Genomic DNA, 21,878 nt, shown 5'->3' on the forward strand with positions numbered 1-21,878 from the left:
CCAGAACAACTTGCTTTATGACCTCCAATCTGGTTTTAGGTCTGCTTACTCCACCGACACATGCCTCACTCACCTATGTGATTACATCAGACAAGAAAGTGAAAATGGAAATTATACAGGCATGGTTTTATTAGATTTACAGAAAGCATTCGACACAGTGGACCATTCAATTCTTTTATCTAAGTTGCAATGCATGGGTTTTGGCCAGGCATCATTACAGTGGTTTAAATCATACCTATCTGATAGACATCAAATTTGTGATTATGATGGGGTATTGTCAGAACCCTTGCCAATATCGTGTGGGGTGCCCCAAGGTTCAATTTTAGGACCTTTGTTATTCCTTATTTATGTAAATGATATGCCAGCAGCTGTTAAATGTAAAGTCATTCTTTATGCTGATGACTCCTCTCTACTTGTATCTGGCAGGGACATCTCTCAGATTCAACACACCCTCACTGATGAGTTGAACAATGTAAGACAGTGGCTGCTAGACTGTCATTGCATGTGGGGAAAACTGAAAGCATTTTATTTGGTACCAAACATAGGATAAAAAAGGCACCTAAGTTAAAAGTCACATGTAACGGTAACAAAATACAAACAAAATCAACAGTTACATATTTAGGTTTAACACTGGATCAGACTTTGACTGGTCATTCAATTGCAGAGAAGCTATTGTATAAAAGTGCTTCTAAATTGAAATGTTTGTACCGTAACACAAGGCAATTAGATTTTAAAGTTAAAAAACTTCTTGTGTCAGCGCTTGTGCAGTGCCATTTTGACTATGCCTGTTCAGCATGGTACAGTGGCCTGACAGTGAAAATAAAAAATAAAATGCAGGTTATGCAGAACAACATGATCCGTTTTATATTAGGTAAACCATCTAGGTATCATGTTACTTCAAATGATTTTAAGATAGTGGACTATCTGCCTGTGAAATTAAGGGTTGAACAGCTAAAACTGAATCATATGTTTAACATTATTAATGGGATAGCCCCTAAGTACTTGGGATCCCAGATTGTAATGGTGCATACTCAACATGCCCATGGAACAAGAGCAAGTGTTCGCTCCTGTAAGGTACCAGCTTCAAAAAGCACAGCTCGCAGCTCTTTCTTTTATACAGGGATTATGCTATGGAATAGCCTTCCACTAAATATTAAAATGGCAGAAACAAAAAGGTGTTTTAAACAAAGAGTTAGAGTATTTTTGTGGAATAAAGTGGAGAACTAGGTGACGTAGGAATGTGATGGCATATGTGTATGTGATATCTCACCCTTAAAAGAGATTGGTTAAAAAAATGACCAATCTCGTTGGTTGAGGCAATATTGGTCAAATTAACTGTGACATTGGTAACTATTAAACAAACAAATTGGTTATCTAACAACTAATATCATTGGTTAAGAACAAATTGGTTGATTTAACAAAGATATTGGTTAACTTTAATAACAGATTGGTTGAAAAATGACTAATATCATTGGTTAAGCAAATGTTAACTAAGAGATTGCTGAGATATATTCTAGTAAGTCTAGAATCTCTCTGGAGATTGGTAACTGACGCAGGTCTGACGCTCAACGTCAAGTACGTAACTCCGCTTCTCAATTTTCTGACAAAGCCGCCATCTTGGTGCTGCAGGAAAGCCGTTTGAGATATTGGTGAAATTCAAACACTTTGTGAGGTAAGTTCGTTTATTTTCAATGTTTCGTTAATAATTTCAAGACAATGCCAAATATACAGTGAATAACGAAACAGTTTCTTGTTCAGGATGGTAATTTGCAATGAATTTGTCTTCAGACCATACCTCCGCTAACAGGCCACTATTATAACTACCGGTATGCTAACTTAGCCCTAGGTTGTTTTCACAACTTTGTTGGAAAGTTTGTGTTTTGTTAGAAACAAACTCTACGAAATGTACAATAGATTTGCTCCGAAAGAGCTATAAAACTTGTCCAGTGGTGCCAAAACACCCACGTCAAAGTCAAGACCTAGCTAAATGTCCGCTAGCAACATAGCTATCAGTGGTTTCTGGAGGAGGGCCGAAGGGAGTGCTTCCCCGCCGGCCAGAGATTGATTGCGCCGGCCAGAGATTGTTTGCGCCGGCCTCTTCACCTGAAAGAGCTAGCGCTGCATGATGAGGTGGTTCGCTAGCAACAATTAGCTATAGTCTAACGGTTAAATCATGTTGCCTTTGTTGAGGGATGTTTGAAATAGCCCGATGTATTCATAACTGAATATTGGTTTCTTGTTAGAAACGAACACATTTTGAATATAATTTTGTTCTGAAGTTACAACATGCCAAGTTAGTGTTGTAAGCCTGTTGGCGCCAAAGTTAAGAGCTAGCTAAATGTCCGCTAGCAACATTAGAGCTAGCCAAACTGAATAATGAATATCTTGTCCGCTAGCAACATTAGCTAGCTAAAGTCTTTTTTTGTTAGAAACGAACTCCCTTTGAGTATAATTATGCTCTGAAGATATCCAGTTAATGTACTTGAGCCAAAGTAAAACACAAATACCAGAGAGAAGAGCTAGCTAGAAGTTCGTTAGCAACATCAGCTTATCTTTTAGCTGACTCAGAAGCTTGAAGTAGCCACAACTTATGCCTGATTTTTATTGTTAGAAACGAACTCATTTTGACTATACACTTGCTCTGAAGTATGTTTTAACACATGTGCCTTTCCCTGTTCGTTGTGTAAAGGAAGTGAGTAAGTAAACTGATTCTGAACTTGTTATTGTGCACACAGTGTGCTGTTATGTCCCATTCTGTTACTGCCAACTATGTGGGCTGTTCTCTCTGTTCAGGGAGAAACCACTGTCAGCCATCAGATCGTGTTCTTTTCAATAAATAAGCATTACCTATTTGACAGATTTCTCCTGAAATAATGAGCCCAGAAACACCCAGATGTGTAGGGTGCTTAATTTTTGGCTTGATCAAAGATGCTTAATTTGTATGGTTACTGCAATAAATATTTAGATTTCTTTGCCCATCCTTTTTGGATCTACTAGTAGGCCTAGTGATTTTAAAGGTCTTAACAAGTGGGCTATGCATCAGATTTCATTTCAAGTTATGAGTAAAATATCCAGAAAGATATATAATCTGTTCTTTTTGCCCTCTATCTTAGCACACTGAATTATTTGAGCCATCTGGTGTCAATCCATGTTGGAAAATGATCAATTCATCTTATAGATGTTTCATATTGTAGGCCTATTCAGCCTATTGTGTCATGGTGGTGTTATCATTTTTCAAACTTGATTTTTGTGTAATAATTAGCAGGGTTCCCACGGGTCATGGAATTTCTGGAATATCATGGAATTTCATAAAAGTTTTTCCAGTCATGGAAAGTCATGGAATTTTACCATTTTGCAAGCACAGTCATGGAATGTCATGGAATTTTCTTAACAGTTGTGTAAAAGCAGAAACTTTTTTTGTTTGGTGTATAACATTGTTTCTTGCTGGTTATCCTAAAACGCTTCGCCAGAGACTGTTGGGTTTCACGCTGTTATGTGCAACATTTTAGAATGCCATGAGCCCATTGAAGTCTGGCGGTGGCTCTGCGTCGGCTCTAGGGATGAAGATAATTTTCGGTTTTCACACTTTTAAAAAACAAATTTACGTAATTTTTTTACGGAAGTGGTCATGGAAATTCTATTTTTTGGGTCTGGAAAGTCATGGAAAATCATGGAATTTTATATCTGAATTAGAGTGGGAACCCTGAGTTAGGCATATTGATACATAATCATGTTCATGTTTTGTGCTGTCTTGCTTTGCAGATGACAGAATATTGCTGAAGGATCCTACATGGAAGCTGGCTGATTACACGGAGTGATTCCTCTGGTGTGGAGAAATAAACACTGTTGAAAGAGGTGAGTTTAAGTTTATAGTCACACAAAACCTATCCATGTATTTTTAAAAAGTCAAAGTTCTAGCTTGCTCTGTATTTCATGCTGTCAATATGAGATGCATACTAATGTTGTGTGTTATTATTGCAGCTGAGAAGATGGCCAAGATATCCTTATTGCTGGATGGTAGCTCTGGTCGTAGTGGACCATATCTGCAAATGCTTCTGAACATTGACAGAATTTCTAAAGGTTAGCAACCATTCACAAATTTACACCACATGTATGTGTGTTTCAAATGTCTTAACAGTTTGAAGCACACACTGTTAATCAGAGATGCGTCCTGTTCATGCCGTGTGTTATTTTGAGAGGATAGTTAAGGAATAATGGCAGCTGCCTGGTTACAGTACATTGATCCCCTTTGTAGCACCATGTCTAAAATGCTGAGAAAAATCAGTTTGTAAATGTAAGCATTTTTTAAATAAATTTGCACCAAATGTGTGTTTCAAATGTCTACTATCTAACAGTCTGAATAACACACTCATACATGACATGACCAATATGTTATGTGCTCGGAGCGGCAGTTTACAAACGCACCCTTAGTGCCTTCTGCTGTTAGGCCAATGACACTGAGCCCACCGTTTCATTGATTGGAGTATTTGGGTTACATTTTGTCAATTTGTTGTATTTTCCAGGATCGTTGAGGACTCCTCCTCTATGCGTGACATCTTAGATTAGATTTAGATTTAATTTCAAGTGATGAGTAAAATATCCAGAAAGATAGATAATCTGCTCTTTTTGCCCTCCAGTTTAGCACACTGAATTCTTTGAGCCATCTGTTGTTAATCCGTCAGGGAAAATGATCAATGATATAAAACAAACAAACAAAAAAAACATTTTACATGTATACAGACATGTATCTTTTAGATGTTTCATACTCTAGGCCTATTCATCATCATATTGTGTCGTGGTGGTGACGGTGTTATCATTTTTCATTATTTTCTTGTAATAATTAGGCCTATAAATGCATAATCATGTTCATGTTTTGTGCTGTCATGCTTTGCAGATGACTGAGAATATTACTGAAGGATCCTACATGGACGCTGTGTGATTACAGACAGAGTGAGTACAGAGTGATTCCTCTGGTGTGGTGTACCTCAGAGAAAATAAACACTGTTGCAAGAGGTGAGTTTAAGTTCATGAATTCACACAAAACCAATCCATGTATTTTATAAAAGTCAAAGTGCTAAACATGCTATGTATTTCATGCTGTCAATATGAGATGCAAATTAATGTTGTGTGTTGTGTGTTAATGTTGTGTGCAGCTGAGAAGATATCCTTATTGCTGGATGGTTGCTCTCTGGTCGTACTTGAGCCCCCTGGACCATGTCTGCAAATGCTTCTGAACATTGACAGAATTTCTAAAGGTTAGCAACCATTCACAAATGTACACCACATGTATGTGTGTTTCAAATGTCTTAACAGTTTGAACCACACACTGTTAATCAGAGATGCATCCTGTTCATCTTGTGTGTTATTTTGAGAGGATAGGTCGCCAGCGACCCTATTCACTTGCTGAAAATGCTTAAATACATCATAACAACATTGCTATGACATTACATAGAGCCATAACGCTGCACTACAGGGTTAAGGATGGCAGCTGCCTGGTTACAGTACATTGATCCCCTTTGTAGCACCATGTCTAAAAATACTGGGGGAAAAAACAGTTTCTAAATGTACCGGTAAGCAAATTTTAAAAAATCTGCACCAAATGTGTGTTTCAAATGTCTACTATCTAACAGTCTGAATAACACACTCGTACACAGTGGTGGACAAAGTAAAAGTACTTTTGTGGTGTAATTACAACAGTAGCACATGATATTACATAGCTGTTACACCGTTTGCTGCAGTATACCTACCTGTTGAGATAGACTGTGTTATTACTGATAAACAATAAAAACCTAACAAGAACCCACCACAAACTCAATCCAACCTGTGCAGAATCAGCTCATCATAAGACAAGTACATTGGTCTACTTTTTACTCAGATAAGTTACCTGTGTTGGAAAGAAACTGTTTAAAAAAAAAAAAAAAAAAACTTTTACTTTTACTTTGTCCACCACTGCTCATACATGACATTACCAATTGTTGTGTGCTCAGAGCGGCAGTTTACAAACGCACCCTTGGTGCCTTCTGCTGTTAGGCCTATGACACTGAGCCCACCGTTTCATTGATTGGAGTATTTGGGTTACATTTTCTCAATTTGTTGTATTTTTCAGGATCGCTGAGGACTCCCCCTCCATGCGTGACATCTTTGAGAAATTTCCACGCTTTCTGGAGATGCCAAGTTTGGTACGTCTGCCAGACATTTTTTTAACCTTTATTTAGAAAGAACAAGTCACGATATAGTTGTGTGCATTGTTGATTTTGGCTATACTTGGTGTTAATTAAGCTTCCTGATACTGCATGATTTATACCGTTCACTCAGTAGAGTAAAGCTTTCTATATAACCTGTTAAAACAGGGCGTTATAAATGTTGTGGTTACCAGAATGGCAATTACTGAGTCGCAGTGCATTACTAAAGGCCCTATGTTATGTCATAGTAGAGTAGTACTGGCAATTAACCTTTCAATGACTATTACAGCATGTTTCAGATGGTATGGCGTGCATTATGGGGCTAAGCACTATTGATGTATCTCTCTCTCTCTCTCTTTCTCTCTCTCTCTCAAATCTTAAAAATTCTTTCAGACTGGAACCAACTTTGCATCCCTCGGCACTGACACTGAGAAGGTTTCAAGGACCCCACTACTACGAGGCGAGAGTTTGACACGGTAGTGTCATCACTGCCATGGATGACAACGTAACCATTCCTGTTGCTGATTGCCTGACTTGCGCAGTGACAAGCTTTTCATGCTCTACTGGGTGTGTAACTTGGCATATCCGCCACAGTTTAACTCTGTTTTTGCCTCTTTTGAATATGTGTACGATATAACCATCTCAACCAACAAGTGGGCCAAGGTACTGGAACATTTCTCACTTCAAGTTGCTCTGTAGTCACTGGACATTTTTTTAAACATCTACGCAGACACCACCACTCCACACCATGTGTATTTTAATTACTTCTGATTCCACTGACATGCAGACTACATCCTATGCAAATTCAGGTAATTTACCTGGTACTGGAGAAACAGCATTGTATGCCATTCTAAGTGATACTTGCCTCCTTGTTTTGCAAAAATGTACTGTTCTTTGAATATAACTTAAAGTAAGATCATGTTGACTCTGAGGTTTTCTCCGGTTGTCAAGCACAACCTTAACGTTTTGTAAGTAAGTAATAGTCACAGGATATGCATGCATTTGTAATTTGAATTTTCGTTGAAAACGGCTCACCAAGCATAAATGTCCCTTAATACCAGCCTGTCTTTTTGTTGTGTCCACACAACTTTACCATCATCAGTGTTGGGAAGGAACAGATTGCTGTAAGTTACTGTATCCCCATCCTTTCAGATGAGTGCTTTAAAGCCTTTTGAAATTAAATTGTTAATAAACTTTGTGAAAACAAACTCAAATCTTGGTTATTGGTTATGATTGATATAGCTTTGAAACTGTTAATTTGGAGTGAAGTAATTGCAGTGTCCATCTAACCAAGCAAATCGGTTAAAATTTTAACCAATATCTGTGTCGGACACATATTAATCGAACAAATTGGTCAAAACAACCATTGGGGGATTGGTACATTTTTGACTTATAAAGATTGGTTAAACATAACCAATCTATTGGTCAAAACAACCGATTTAGAATTGGTTAGTTTTTTAACCGATCTAGATTGGTTGAAATTTTAACTAAAGTCTAATCGGTTATTTTGACTAATATTTTTCTCGGACACATATTAATCGAACAGATCGGTTAAAAACTACTAATTTTTTGTTTATTTTAACCAATCTTTTTTAAGAGTGCTGTTACATGTTTTTGTTATGTCTTGTCCTCTTCCATCAGGGACCATGTTGGAAATAAGTGTTTACACTTTTACATGTTATCCCTTGGATACCTTTTTGTCTTTCTATATCCATAAATAAACCAAACCAAACCAAACCAAAGACAGTTAAATTTGAAAAACAAAATGGCTGCCAAAATGTGCTTTTTTTGACAGAGCATTTTTACCAAGTATTGCACTTGGAAATAAATGCTCTTTTCTAACATTTTGTGTCCCAATAATGTTTATTGATGAATGTATCTACTATAGAGGATTTTAAAAAGTATACAATAGCTTCTAGAATGCTAATAATGCTAATATTGTAGGTGTTAGCCTAAACGTTTCAAATATTTAGCTTTTCTAATAAGATATTTGTAGCCTATGTGTCTTTATATGGTTAAGAAAATTGATATAAGTATTTTAGAAATACTTAGCATAATGTGCAGTATTTAGTGTTTCCAAAAAATCACTTAAAGTTGCTATTAGCTCTCTGAAAACTGTCCAGAAATCGCTAGATGACACCACGATATTACATATAACATAAGTTATTTTGTGTCATTTTGAAAATGTTCAGACATTTTTTACATATTTTATAAGATACTATTGCATACATTTGAGATAGTCTATACATGCTACTCAGCCTGATTGTTAGTGGCCATACATCTCTTGAAGATGATGGAATTGGTAGCAAGGAAAAACTTGCTCAAAGTACAGTTCTGAATGAGGCTTAAGTCCTTGTTTATTGTGTCAGTGATGGCAAAAAATGGACTCCGAAACATGTCGGTCTTGCTTGTACTCTTCATCAAGCTATTGGGTAAAAGACCTAATACGACAATTCAACCTGGCAGGTCATTGTCTGAGTTACAACCAGGTCCTCCAAGTCCAGATCCTCCTTAGCTGAGAGCACTGTAAAAACACTGAACCAAGAGAGTGGTGCCATTATTCCAACAAACATTGCGGCAGATAAATTCATCCACTACACATGTGATAACATTGACATCCTGGATGAAACACTTGATGGGAAGAATACTTCCCATGCAACACAAATGGCAGCATGGCAGAGAGGCCAACAAATTGATGATTCTGTTAAAGATATGAGGTGTCCACTAGACATAGGCCCTGCATTAAATGTGCCAAATGCCCTGATGGAACTACATCCTCTCAGGATTACTCCTAGTACATTCAAACCAACTTTTTCAGCACCCATTACTGATTCATGCTTTGGAAAATCTGGAGAGGAGCATAAGTATGCTAAACAAGCAAAGGCCACGGATCTAGCTTTCTTCTTGCACTGTCAAAACTTAGACATGAAGACTTCTTGGTCAGTGTTCAATCAGTCACTGTCATCAAAGGAACAACAGACTGCTGCGTTGTATTTGCCAATAGTCCTACTATGCGCTACTGCACACGTTTTGCACACATTTTGATACTTTGAATACAAATGCATTGTCATATCTTCACATTTTGGACAGGAACATACAAGTTTAGCCAGATTCTGATCAGGCTATGAAGTGGGTAAATGTCACAGGCAATAAAAGAGCATCATTGCGATCACCGAGACAGCCTCAGCTTTGTGTAGGTGGACACTCTCTTTTAACCTGAGATCACACATTGCAGATCAAACATATGGAATGTACAGTGTCCTCCATGGCAGCAAGAAACTTCACAATGACGGAACCTACTCACCGCAGATTAGAAACAATACGGAGTAAAAGTTCTTTACACACATTTGTGCGTACCCAGTTCCTTGAACTCATGTTTCCTGACTGAGGTCACGAGTACCCTGAACGACACGAGTTACGAGAGCTTGACTAGTTCTAGCCTGCTCTGTCTCTTTGTTCTCTTGACTACGGTCGACTACTGGCAACGCATTTCAGTGGAGTCAGACTCTGACTCGCCCCTGGCAAAGTGCTTCGATCTCCCGCCTAAGGTGGACGACTTTTTATCCCAACTCCCTGCCACCACAGAGAATCTCATACAGCAGGGACTGCTACACCTCCTGCCCCTACTGCTACTTTCCTCTCTCCTGCAGGTTCGAGTCTAGCACCAGACCAGGAGGACATCCCCCAGCCCAGGGGCCACCTGCCCCTATGAGTCTGGCAAGGGAACATTTGAACCTATCTGGTTTTCTGGATAACGTTATCAGTGGAGTCAGACTCTGACTCGCCCCTGGCAAAGTGCTTCGATCTCCCGCCTAAGGTGGACGACTTTTTATCCCAACTCCCTGCCACCACGGAGAATCTCATACAGCAGGGACTGACCACCACCCTAGTGGCTGATGTGGCTTCCCCAGCTCGAGCAGCTGCCTCGGAGCCCCTTGGCCATCACTGCAGGCCATTGTGTTTGGCACAAAAGCGCTTGGCACAAAAGCGCACCCCGTCACCATTCATGGCGCGCTTGTAGACGCCAAAAGTCCTGTATAATACACCACGAGCGCCTTCGTCTGACGCCTTCCTTTTTCCCCTCCTGCAAGGAGGCGAGATTTCTCAGGGTTTGTCCAACCTTAACCCACGGGGCTCAGGGGCCTCAGCTGAGAGTGTAGGGGCTTCGGCCCCTCCTGCTACTTTCCTCTCTCCTGCAGGTTCGAGTCTGGCACCGGACCAGGAGGACATCCCCCAGCCCAGGGGCCACCTGCCCCTATGAGTCTGGCAAGGGAACATTTGAACCTAACCGGTTTTCTGGATAACGTTATCAGGACAATTCAAGGGGCCAGGGCCCAATCTACTGGGACACTGTATAACCTGAAGTGGTCTGTCTTCGAACGCTACTGTGACCAACGCGACAAGACAACTTCTCAGTGTTCAGTACCGATGGTGTTGTCCTTTCTACAAGACTTATTGGGGGGAGACAATGCTACTTTGCAGCGATTTCATTGTGCCATGTAGGATTCAGTTCCAACACTCTGAGTGCCCATCCACTAGATACTTACGCCCCGTGCTATGTCACCTGGGATATGTCTCTAGTACTGGAGGCCCCTTTCGAGCCCCTCCAAGAGGGGTCTCTCCAAACTGCTTTTGCACACCACCTTTCAGATCCGTGGAAGAGAGGGGACAACACAACTTGTGCCCTGTGCACGCTTTACGCATGTACATGAACAGGACTCACTCTTTTAGGAACACTGAGCAGCTGTTTGTGTGCTTCATCAAACCCTCTACAGGGCTCACAGTTTTAAAATAGAGTTCTCCAAATGGTTGGTTCAAACCATTGCCCTGGCATATGAGTCCAAGGGTCGCCAGATTAGGGCTCACTTTACCAGTGCGGTCTCTACATCTTGTCCTCTCTTCAAGGGTCCTGCAGTTTCAGACGTGTGCAGAGCGGCTGGTTGGGCCAACCCCGCCACCTTTGTCCGGTTCTACCGGCTAGATGTGACCACATTGCCGCAGGAACATAGGGTTCTGGCACGACTACTGATTGTCTGTAGGGTGATAGGAACGCTATCCTTACAGGAGGCTCTTGGAGTTCTGCCTAGTTTGGACCAGCAATCGGGAGTGATTGTAACTCTCCCATAGATATGTGAACGATTCGACTGAAAGAGAACATTAGGACATGAATATGTCCCCGGTTCTCTGAAGGAGATGAGTGAGCCATCTCTCAAGACACCCTCGTTGCCGACAGCCGAAGAGAGGTTTGGCATCAAAGTGGGACATCCCGCCCACGACGCAGTTGATTGGACCTTTGGCGTGATTGAGGTCTTCAGCTAATCGTACAGCTGAGAGTGTGCTCCCATAGAGATGGCTCACTCATCTCCTTCAAACAACCGGGGAAATATTCATGTTCCAATATTTAGTTTTTTAGATAATACTATCTTCTTTCTCTCTCTTTTCTTTCCAAATCTTATTGAATGACAATTGTGTATGATAATGTGCTTTACGGAGGCTATTGCTATTGAATGCCAGTTTACGAGGATATCACATTATAAAAAGGCATAATTATAGTAATTTTTATCTTTTTGCCATGACATTTTGCCTTTGTGTAAGTGTAGGAATACATGAAGAGTTCAGATGCAAAACCCCCTAACTCCATTTCTGAAGACCTGCACTTCTATATTTTTAGAGAACCCCATTGTTGGTTTGGCTTACATTCATATACTTGATAATACATATTAATAGTTATATTACATAAATAAAATAAAAAATATGCAATTTTGATAGCTTTGTATTAAATAAAAATGAATTAAGATTATTTTCTGAAAAGGCACTTAGGGGGTTTTGCATCTGAACTCTTCACATCTTAAATGCAAATATGTGAGCATTGCACATTTATTTCCATGGAGAAATGATACTTTCTGACGTATTCTGCCCAAAATCAAGAATTTCGGCGGCCATTTTGTTTTTTGCCCATTTCATGGTCAAAAACTCAAAATTCAGCTTGGGAACCAGGCTAGCTGAATTCAGGGTACTCTAATTGTCTTAGAAAACTAGGTTCCCAACTTTTACTAAAAAATGCTTCTAACACCCTTATAAAGGGCCTTTTTCTAGAAATGCTTCTAGTCTAGTAAACAAACGTCGGGGGTCACCAGTGTGGAAGTTGCCTTAAGGCGAAGAAATGAGCCGCACAACTTCTCACACTAAGACTCTGTGAGTCACGTTTAATAACTTAATGTAACTGACTAAAAACATGGCGCCGCGCATGACAGAAAAGCCGGCAATATCAAACGTCATCGGAATACTTAAAGGGACCGCAACAATAACAAGTATTATAAAAAATTATACAGTTCTCAATATTGTGAAGAAAGTGCCAACTCTTTCCTAGATTCAGTAAGTGTTAACCAAATAAGTAAGACTGATAAAGAGCTCTGTGACTGCCCTGTTACTGTTGAGGAGATTATTGATGCAATACAAAGTCTGAAAGTTAATAAAAATAAAAAAATAAAATAAAAAAAAACAATAACAAGTATCACACAACAGTGAAGATGACGGACCACACAACATAACATTTAACAGAACATATAGAAAGTGAATTATGTCATTGGTGAGAGCACCACACTGGTACAATTTAATTGGCATTAGACAAAAGAACAAACTGTCACGCATAGTGAACCAGGCAATCAAAATGACTTGCTCACCTCAACCCTATCCCTATCTGAGCTGTGGGCTACAGTAGTGCAGTGATCAGGAAAGCTTTAAAGATCATAGAGGACCCCTCTCAACCCCTCCATCACTCCTTCCAACTGCTGCAATCGGGTCGACGGTTCAGTGTTCCACTGGCGCACAACAGATTCAAGAAATCCTTTATCCCGTCAGCTGTGGCCATACTGAACAAGAGATGAGCTGTCCAGTTTTGTCAAGTCTTGTTTAATGTCTGTGTGAATCACTGAAGCCACGCCAAAGACAATTTCCTGTTTCATGTGTAACAGACCATAAGGTTTTATCTAATCTAATCTGTGCTTCCAATTTTTTGTGCTTTCGTCTCGCGAATCGAATTTCAGAGACCGCAGCAGCTCCTCCTTTACATCCGGTTACTATAGTAACAGTACACAATCCCACACAGGCAGCAGAACACCGGTGAATTTCTACGGAAACTTTTACCAAAACACCGTGCAATCATGGCTGAAATGTCTGCCATGAACCGAAAATTAATCCAGAAACTCGCTGACACTCTGTCCAAGCAAGTGAAACACTGTGAGTTATTCAAACCTTTTAAAATATGCGCCTTTGCCTTGTTAGCGCCAATCCGACAAGCCAGCGTGTAGCCCTTCTAGCCGGTCCAGCAGGCTACTTTGTCATAGCGTGTTTTGGTATAATAACAAAACGTGTGAGCTGATGAGTGACGGATGCTCGTTCCATCTGATAGAAGATCTAAAAATGTGAGGACAACTTACTGTAGAGCGCATCAAATAGGTCTGGAGACTGCCCCATTTCAAGCCTGGAGTGACCAAAGACGAAATTCTCGAGTAGTTCATTAGTCTTGGTCTGTCTCTATCTGATGAGCCCATTCTGGGGGAAAAATCAACTACATGCTTCGTGGTAGGCTACTGTTGGAGCTGATGCATTTCCATCATAGGCCTACTCTGATTCAGGGGTGTATGGTAGAAGTACTTTTATTGATAGGCCTAAGACATGATCTTCATATAACTTACCAGTTTTATTTTATACACCTCTGATTTCCATGCATGACAATAATGACATCACCTGATATAGCATACACCAGAGATTGACAGGTAGGTAAGCTTAGGCCTACGCAAGCGAGATAAGTAAGTTTACTGAAATTGTAGGTCTATTCCTAAAACAAGTGTGGAGCAGGAGCGTGTAGGCCTATATGTTTCCACAGCCCATTGCTTCCACATCACAACGATTTTTGACATTGTTTATTAGGCCATTGGTCCCACAGCCCAGTGGTCCCACAGCATATTCCTGCTGCTCCATGTTTCCATATATCTAAGAATGTATTACAATGTAGGCCCTATGTTCCAAAGGCATCTCTTAGTTTACTCAGAAATGTGGGAACATGAAGTTGTAGAACATAAGACTATTTCAATAAATTCTTTAAAATGCGGGAACATGGAGCAGCAGGAATAAACTGTGGGACCAATGGGCTGTGGTAACATAGAGCTGAGCCCAGTAGGACCTTGTATGAAAAAATGTGACATTACAAACGGCTGTAATATGTGTATTTCGTTGTAAAATAATAAACTCAAACAACTTTCTCTTTTCCACTTTTGCAGTTAACAAGACTGAGACAGAATGCTTGATCCGGCTATTCAATGGCCTGTTGGGGGACCACACTGAGAGGCGGGTGGGGAATGGGCTGGATCGAGGCAAATTCCGAAACATTCTTCACAAAACCTTTGGCATGACTGATGATATGATAATGGACAGAGGTACATATTGCCAGTCCAACTATACACACATTGCAATTATTATCTTAACCTAACATTTATTCTTGATTATGAGACATCATTTGGTGCCCAACCTGTTGTTTCTTATTTTTAGTGTTCCGGGCATTTGACAAGGACAACGACAGTTATGTCAGTGTCAAGGAGTGGATTGAAGGGTTGTCTGTCTTTCTACGGGGCACTCTGGATGAGAAAATAAAATGTAAGAGATGGCAAAATATTCTGTTTAAGCAGTATGAACGTATAGTTTACCGTCAGTGGTTCCCAAACTGGGGGTTGGGACCCCAGAGGGGGGGGGTCGCAGAGGTACTGAAGGGAGGTTGCAGACAAAAGGGACATTGCATGAAAACGGGAAATCGACAGATTAACAACAGCTAATAGATGTATTTGCTGTCTTGAGGATTGCCTAGGCATTTTTTGTCCATTATTATTGCTAGATTTCCCATTAATAGTTTGTCCACTAATATTGCTAGAAATCCATTGCTAGGCTAAGACTATGGTGTTTGGGGGGGTTGCGAAAATATTCAAAAGTCCAAAAGGGGTTCCCTGCTGAAAAAGTTTGGGAACCACTGGTTTACTGTACGGTGTACACCACTGTACATGGCACTTCTATTACTCAGGAGTGTTTCAGCACACGTTTTCTTTGATTGACTCGACTTTGATGACTCTCTCGATCCTTCAGATTGTTTTGATGTGTATGATCTTAACGGGGACAGCTACATTTCCCGAGAGGAGATGTTCCACATGCTGAAGAACAGCTTAATCAGGCAACCGACAGAGGAAGACCCTGACGAGGGAATCAAGGACCTTGTTGAGATCACTCTGAAGAAAATGGTTTGTAAAATAAAATGTGTGGAAAACTTGAGCAACAAAACACCACGTTTTCACATGAGCAATAACCTTCATAATCCGGAGTTCCATCTCTATCATCTTCACTCAAATAGATATAGTACATATCCCACTATAATGTCTTTACTTACAAAACAAACCACCGTTGCCCGTGTTATTCAATGTACATTTCAAAATATAGCACCACAGGAACACAAGAACTGGAGTTTTTTCTGTGTTACTAATATCAACACTCTGTGGACAGGACCATGACCACGATGGGAGGCTTTCCTATGCCGATTTTGAAAAAGCAGTGAGAGAAGAGAACCTGCTTCTGGAAGCTTTTGGAACCTGTCTCCCAGACGCTAAGGTACTACTGTCTATCAGATTAATGAGGGTGCAAGTCAAGTCTTTACCCTTGCATCCTTTACTGAGGCCTCTTTGCCTTAGTGTCGCTCTGCCTCTGTAGATAAAACAACTACGTTTACCTGCTGTCAAAAAGCACAGAGTGACTTTTTGGAGGCGTTCTCCGATTCAACATTCTCGACTGTAAATGAGAGAATGACCTCTATTATGTTTTTAAAAAAAATAAGATATTGAATAAATAAATAACAGATCATCGATAATGTTGAGGAGTCCCCAGGAGAAGATGGTAGGACAAAGGTTAACTTTCAACGTATGGATGGAGTCCATGATTAAATGAGACGGCTGTTACCTAATTTTATTCATTTCTGGTTCCACAGAGTATACTGGCATTTGAGCAGCATGCCTTCCAGGAACCTCTTGAACGATGAGGGTATTCTCCAACTGAAATTCTGACCCTTTTTTGTACAAAATGATATACAACAGCTTTGCAAATGCAAATAAATACAATTATTTTTAACCTTTTTTTTGCTTTATTTATATCATTAAGATTGGCTGGATTCCAGCTAAAAATGTGGAGAGGAATGATGAGGTCAGATTCTTCGCCTGGGCTTAGCAGTGACCGCTTTCTTCACTGGAGGTAATTCTGGAACAGAGGCAATCTGGGGAAAAAAAAACAGAAAACAGTTTATTCACCACTACAAACACAGTTTCAAGGTTAAAGCACAACTGTCCCATTTCAACGTTGTATCTTACTCTACTCTCGACTTGTTAGTACTCGAAGACGTGTCATTTTTCGTTGTCGTTAACCCCTATCCTGGCCAGTGATGGGGGCACGGGTTTGTTGTTTACTTGTTGTTGGAAATGTCTTCACATATTCAAAACATTCCAAACGTTTTGCACCATCAGACACCTTACAACACAGAACTAACTTTTGAGATTATATTTGTCAGTACTCACTAGAGCAGGGGTGGGGAACCTCTGTCTCAAGGGCCATTTGCAGCCCTTGAGGTTGTTTTGTCCGGCTCCCGATATGATTGAAATGTTATGCAGCTTCACATGAAATATGACATATTTGACATATTCCTTTGTAAAGGAATAAATGATATTTTCAATACAATTAAGTTATATTCAGGGGTCCAAGAGAAGGTGGGGACTGTTTTAAAGGTAAATATAGGCCTAAAGTGCAGGGGGAAGTCTTGGTTTGTGTTCATAATACAGCCCTCGGAGGACTTTTATGGCCCTCGGATGAATTTCAAGTGGCCTCTCGAATGAAAAAGGTTCCCCAACCCTGCACGAGAGTGATTATGTCTCACTACAGAGTGAATGAACATACGATGAGTTGTTCAGGCACATCTCCACATCTGCTGTTGGCTCGTGGCAGCCAGGTCAGGTGCACAATAATGCATTTGAACCTACACTATATTACAAAAAGTATTCGCTTACCTGCCCTGACTCACATATTGATACAGTCGGTTCCTCTGGCCCGCCCATAAAACTGCATTGTTTTCCCCTCCGAATGCTCTACCCGTGGTCGTGCGGTGCCAATCACTTCCAGTCATTAGGCATAGTAATTAGTCACTATTATACAACGTGTGGAGCATTCGGAGGAAAAAACAAGCAATTTCATGGGCAGGCCCAGACAGAGATGCCGACTGGGTCAATGAACTTGACTGCCATCCCATTCCTAACCCATAGTGTTCAATACAATATCAGGCTACCTTTTGCAGTGAATACAGCTTCAACTTTAGCCTTTTAGGATAGCAAAACAGTGTGGAGGAGCGTGCCCCTTCTTCTTCCAACATGAGTCATGACTGCACCAGTGCACAAAGCAATAGGGATGCACCGATACCACTTTTTTGAAAACCGACACAAGTACGAGTACATTAATGTGTGTACTTGCCGATACCGAGTACCGATACCGATACCTTGTACCACCAAAATACAATGAAAACAAATGCATGGCCTTGTTTTTTTCCACCTGTGATAATTGTATTGTCCATTTCCATGTAGATTTAAATGTTAGTAAATGTATGAGGTGGCACATTTTTCCATGCTGCTTTCAAGTCCACAGAACGTGACAACATTTTGCATTGTTTTGCGTAATAGCGGTATCGTTCCTGGTATCGACAAGTACTTGACGAGTACGAGTACGAGTATAATGAGCAGTATCGGGTGCCGATACCAGTATCGGTATCGGTGCATCCCTACAAAGCAAGGTCCACTTAAAGACATGGGCGACAGAGTGTGGTATGGATGAACTTGACTGGCCTGCACAGAGTCCTAACCTGAACCCAATAGAACACCTTCGAGATTAATAGGACGCCTTCTTGAACAACATCAGTGTGTGACCTCACCATTATTACGTTACATTACACTGCACTTAGCTGACATTTTCATTTATTCAAAGCGACTTACAGTTATGATTTTTCAGGGTATTGGTTACAGTTCCTGGGGCAATGTCTGGGTTAGGTGCCTTGCTCAAGGGCACTTCAGCCATGGATGGAGATGTAGAGAGAGATCAGGGGGGATTCGAACCTGCAACCCCTAGATTGAAAGACCAACTCTCTAACCACTAGGCCACGGCTGCCTCACCAATGCACGTTTGGAAGAATGCTCAAAACTCCTATAAACACACTCCAAATTTCCCAGATGAGCTGAACCTGTAATAGCTGCAAAAGGTAGTGGACCGATATCATATTGAACCCTTAAGGTTAGGAATGGGATGGCAGTTAAATTCATATGGGTCATTCCACGCCAAATCAACAAGAGCCCGCGCACTTAGGTCTCAAAAAATTCCGAAAATATTACCAAGTGTACCCATGGTACTTAAGAGAGGCACTGTAAATTTATTTGAATGTAAGATGTATACTCTCCGTGTTACAGCCAATTTTACTGGGGGAGGGGGGTGCCCATTTTGTTCACACTCTTTTTTTTGTCAAAGTTCACAAGCCCGTAGCTCAATAACTAAACCATGTAGGAAGCTCAAATTTGGCATGCTGGTACATATATAGGAATAGTTTGTTGCAAAACTGTCAGTTTTGGTCTGTATGATCCTGCATCGTCATAGCATTCCCTCAAAGATGATACAAATTGTACAGGAGTTTTTGGCTGTGCTCTGTTTAGGCCTTCAGAAGACATATTTGTGCCCAACATAGCCTCATGATTTTCTCCCCTTGTAGATACAAGTAGAAACACTCTCATAAAAATCTATAAATAGAAAGGAAACCCCATCAGTGTTTGACCAGAAGACCTCACAAGTCTGACAAATCATTTTGGGTGTCATTTTCAGAGCACCAGAACACCTTGTGGGATTGTCCACAGATTTTTATTTTATATTTTTCTTCATTCTCCATGAAGTCTTCTTTTTAAAAATGCCAATGAGACTTGTCTTATGTGATGTTTTCTTTTGTAATTTCCACCCTGAACATGGGCAAAATGCAAAAAGAGAGCAACATGATTTCGATAACATTTAATGTAAAGACTAAATAATCAAATGCAAATTTTGTCCAGACATGATCACCCGAGAGTCCCTGTGCAGGGGTGCAGGTATCCCTTTCAATTTCAATGATTTCAGGAGCGTTCAATGTGGGAGCAGGTTTGCACACCAAAAGAGACAGTAGGTCAGGCACAAGGAGTCATGTTGTTACTTTTTTTGACCAGCAGATGGCAGCGGAAGGAACGCATAGAAAACATATTGCCCTCAATGTGCATGTTGCCCATGTTCAGGTTCGAAATTACAAAAGAAAACATCACATAAGACAAGTCTCATTTGCATTTTTAAAAAGAAAAATTCATGGAGAATGAAGAAAAAAATAAAATAAAAATCTGTGGACAATCCCACAAGGGGTTCTGGAGCTCTGAAAATGACACCCAAAATGATTTGTCAGACTTGTGAGGTCTTCTGGTCAAACACTGATGGGGTTTCCTTTCTATTTATAGCTTTTTATGAGAGTGTTCCTACTTGTCTCTACAAGGGGAAAAAATCAAGAGGCTATGTTGGGCACAAATATGTCTTCTGAAGGCCTAAACAGAGCACAGCCAAAAACTCCAGTACAATTTGTATCATCTTTGAGGGAATGCCATGACGATGCAGGATCATACAGACCAAAACTGAAATTTTTGCAACAAACTATTCCTATCTATGTACCAGCATGCCAAATTTGAGCTTCCTACATGGTTTAGTTATTGAGCTACGGGCTTGTGAACTTTGACAAAAAAAAGAGTGTGAACAAAATGGGCACCCCCCTCCCCCAGTAAAATTGGCTGTAACACGGAGAGTATACGTCTCACATTCAAATACATTTACAGTGCTTCTCTTAAGTACCATGGGTACACTTGGTAATATTTTCAGAATTTTTTGAGACCTAAGTGTGCGGGCTCTTGTTGATTTGGCGTGGAATGACCCATATGTGAGTTAAGGCAGGTTAAGCAGGTTAAACTTTTGATTTACTATAGTGTAGCTAACAGAAATGTTTGCTCTTGAATACAACGGTTTGAAATCAGATTCAGCACCCTTACCTTTGACATCGTGTTCCTTATTATGTTGGCTGTAATGTTTAAAGACGCATCCTCCAAGTCCGTCTTTGGAATTTCCGGTAACTTGGGTCCAATGAACAGTTCAGGCTCATCACTGCTACCCATCAGTGACCGGCTGACTGTCTCCTCCGCTTTACGCTTCCGTTGGTCTAAGTGAGCAGTTCTTGGTAAAAAACATTCATGCGAAGATGGGCCCTTGGTGGGCCTGCTGTTGGTTGTTGGTGGTCTGCTTTGTTGAATCATGGTGGTGGTGGTGGTGGTGCTGCTGCTGCTGGTGGTGGTGGTGGTGTGGGGTTTGGAGTCTTTGCTGGTGTCAATGTAGTGGTGCAAAGAGCCCATTTTGTCCTCAGTGGGAAGAAGTGGCCTTCCCTGTAGCGGGTGACCAGAGTATGGCGGTTGGCAAAAGGGTTTCTCTAGAGGGGGAGGAGGAGGAAGAGGAAGTGGAAGCAGAGGGAATCCCTGGTAACTGTTCCCGGTGCTCGCATGGTGCCTCTCCTTCGTAACATTCTGAGGCCTCCTCTCTTCTTCACACCTGCCTGATGAATCAGCCCTCCCTGGTGTAGAAGCAAGTGGTTCACTTCCTTCTGTCTTCAGGTCAGATTCCTTTTCTGCAACAAAAGTAGAACATCATAATGATTGCAAAAAAACAAAACAAAAAAACGTGTATTAAGCTTAATATTCTTTAGATGTTATAATATATATAGGGGGCATACGTTTGCTGAGGGCCACTCTGTTCACGTATCTCCTTCTGTCTTGTAATTTCTGCCTGGTGTCCTCCACTGTCTCGTATTCAGGGGCATAGCAAACGTGCAAAAGTCCTCCAAAAAAGCTCTTCTCGTCTTCTTTTCGTTTCGCAGCCCTGCCAAAGGAACACAAATGTTACCTCACTCACTCTACCTTATTTTGCTTTACTTTCACCTTACTCTAAACAATAAATATCTCTAAACAAAATGCCGACGTACCTTGCGCTTGTCAACTTTTGAAACTTGAAGAGGTATACTTCAGTGAACTCCTCTGCTGGATATTCATCAAGCACACGGTATTCTTCAATAGCTCCATACAGCGCGAGGAGCTGCACCAACTCTTGCATGACACCTATCGCTGGGACCCCTTGCACCAGTAAGTACCGGGATTCAAGATTGACAGTGTATACCTAAATAAAACGATACATGAAAAATAAATTGCACCCTGAATGATGATGGAAAGAGGGCAAGTAACAACAACAGTCAAAATACCAATGGCTAGCACAGCATGCATCTGATGGCGTGATTTTCTATTGTTCAGTACGTAAATCAACGACTTTATGCTCACCTTGACAGCTTTAGGTCTTCTTCCATCTCTATACTTTGGTCTTGTGTGGCAAACAGGTCGCTGTTCATGATGTTTATAGACTTTTGGACCGTCCCAAGCCGAAGCATGTGTGGAGGTCGCCATGTTTTCCCAACAACAACAATACTCTCAGGCAGGAAGCAGACAAGAGTAATCAAGAAAAGAGTAACACGAGCGGGCTCAC

The 21,878-nt window shown here is 40.8% G+C and overlaps 2 protein-coding genes and 2 long non-coding RNA genes across 4 annotated transcripts; 3 read left to right on the forward strand and 1 right to left on the reverse strand.

Annotated features, from left to right (window-relative positions):
- The first annotated feature begins 1,593 nt into the window (after positions 1–1,593).
- On the forward strand, positions 1,594–4,938 carry LOC134435908 (uncharacterized). Its single transcript, XR_010032125.1, has 3 exons — positions 1,594–1,672; positions 3,763–4,080; positions 4,895–4,938. It is a non-coding gene; the product is annotated as an uncharacterized LOC134435908 (long non-coding RNA).
- A 22-nt stretch (positions 4,939–4,960) lies between these two features.
- LOC134435909 (uncharacterized) lies at positions 4,961–7,221 on the forward strand. Its single transcript, XR_010032126.1, has 4 exons — positions 4,961–5,013; positions 5,154–5,255; positions 6,107–6,179; positions 6,576–7,221. It is a non-coding gene; the product is annotated as an uncharacterized LOC134435909 (long non-coding RNA).
- A 6,041-nt stretch (positions 7,222–13,262) lies between these two features.
- LOC134436646 (calaxin-like) lies at positions 13,263–16,346 on the forward strand. The gene is made up of 6 exons (XM_063185959.1): positions 13,263–13,421; positions 14,465–14,620; positions 14,733–14,837; positions 15,318–15,469; positions 15,729–15,833; positions 16,207–16,346. The coding sequence occupies exons 1-6, from the start codon at positions 13,346–13,348 to the stop codon at positions 16,255–16,257; spliced, it is 645 nt and encodes a 214-aa protein (XP_063042029.1). The 5' UTR covers positions 13,263–13,345; the 3' UTR covers positions 16,258–16,346.
- Positions 16,347–16,364: 18 nt separating this feature from the next.
- On the reverse strand, positions 16,365–21,818 carry LOC134436645 (RNA-binding protein 48-like). Its single transcript, XM_063185958.1, has 5 exons — positions 21,677–21,818; positions 21,328–21,518; positions 21,079–21,224; positions 20,348–20,973; positions 16,365–16,488 (listed from the first exon to the last, which is right to left on the reverse strand). Exons 1-5 carry the CDS (start codon positions 21,797–21,799, stop codon positions 16,420–16,422), a joined length of 1,155 nt encoding a protein of 384 aa, XP_063042028.1. The 5' UTR covers positions 21,800–21,818; the 3' UTR covers positions 16,365–16,419.
- Between the last annotated feature and the right edge of the window lie 60 nt (positions 21,819–21,878).

Source organism: Engraulis encrasicolus, chromosome 20 (genome assembly GCF_034702125.1).
Source record: "Engraulis encrasicolus isolate BLACKSEA-1 chromosome 20, IST_EnEncr_1.0, whole genome shotgun sequence".
Lineage (NCBI taxonomy): Eukaryota > Metazoa > Chordata > Actinopteri > Clupeiformes > Engraulidae > Engraulis > Engraulis encrasicolus.

Excerpts from the sequence above, each read along its gene's own strand:
- LOC134436646 (XM_063185959.1), top strand. The coding sequence starts at position 13,346 with ATGGCTGAAATGTCTGCCATGAACCGAAAATTAATCCAGAAACTCGCT. Across the intron at positions 14,838-15,317 it reads TCTGGATGAGAAAATAAAAT|ATTGTTTTGATGTGTATGAT; the intron begins GTAAGAGATGGC and ends TCGATCCTTCAG. Across the intron at positions 15,834-16,206 it reads CCTGTCTCCCAGACGCTAAG|AGTATACTGGCATTTGAGCA; the intron begins GTACTACTGTCT and ends CTGGTTCCACAG.
- LOC134436645 (XM_063185958.1), bottom strand. The coding sequence starts at position 21,799 with ATGGCGACCTCCACACATGCTTCGGCTTGGGACGGTCCAAAAGTCTAT. Across the intron at positions 20,974-21,078 it reads CAGAGTGGCCCTCAGCAAAC|AAAAGGAATCTGACCTGAAG; the intron begins GTATGCCCCCTA and ends CTTTTGTTGCAG. Across the intron at positions 16,489-20,347 it reads TAAGGAACACGATGTCAAAG|ATTGCCTCTGTTCCAGAATT; the intron begins GTAAGGGTGCTG and ends TTTTTTCCCCAG.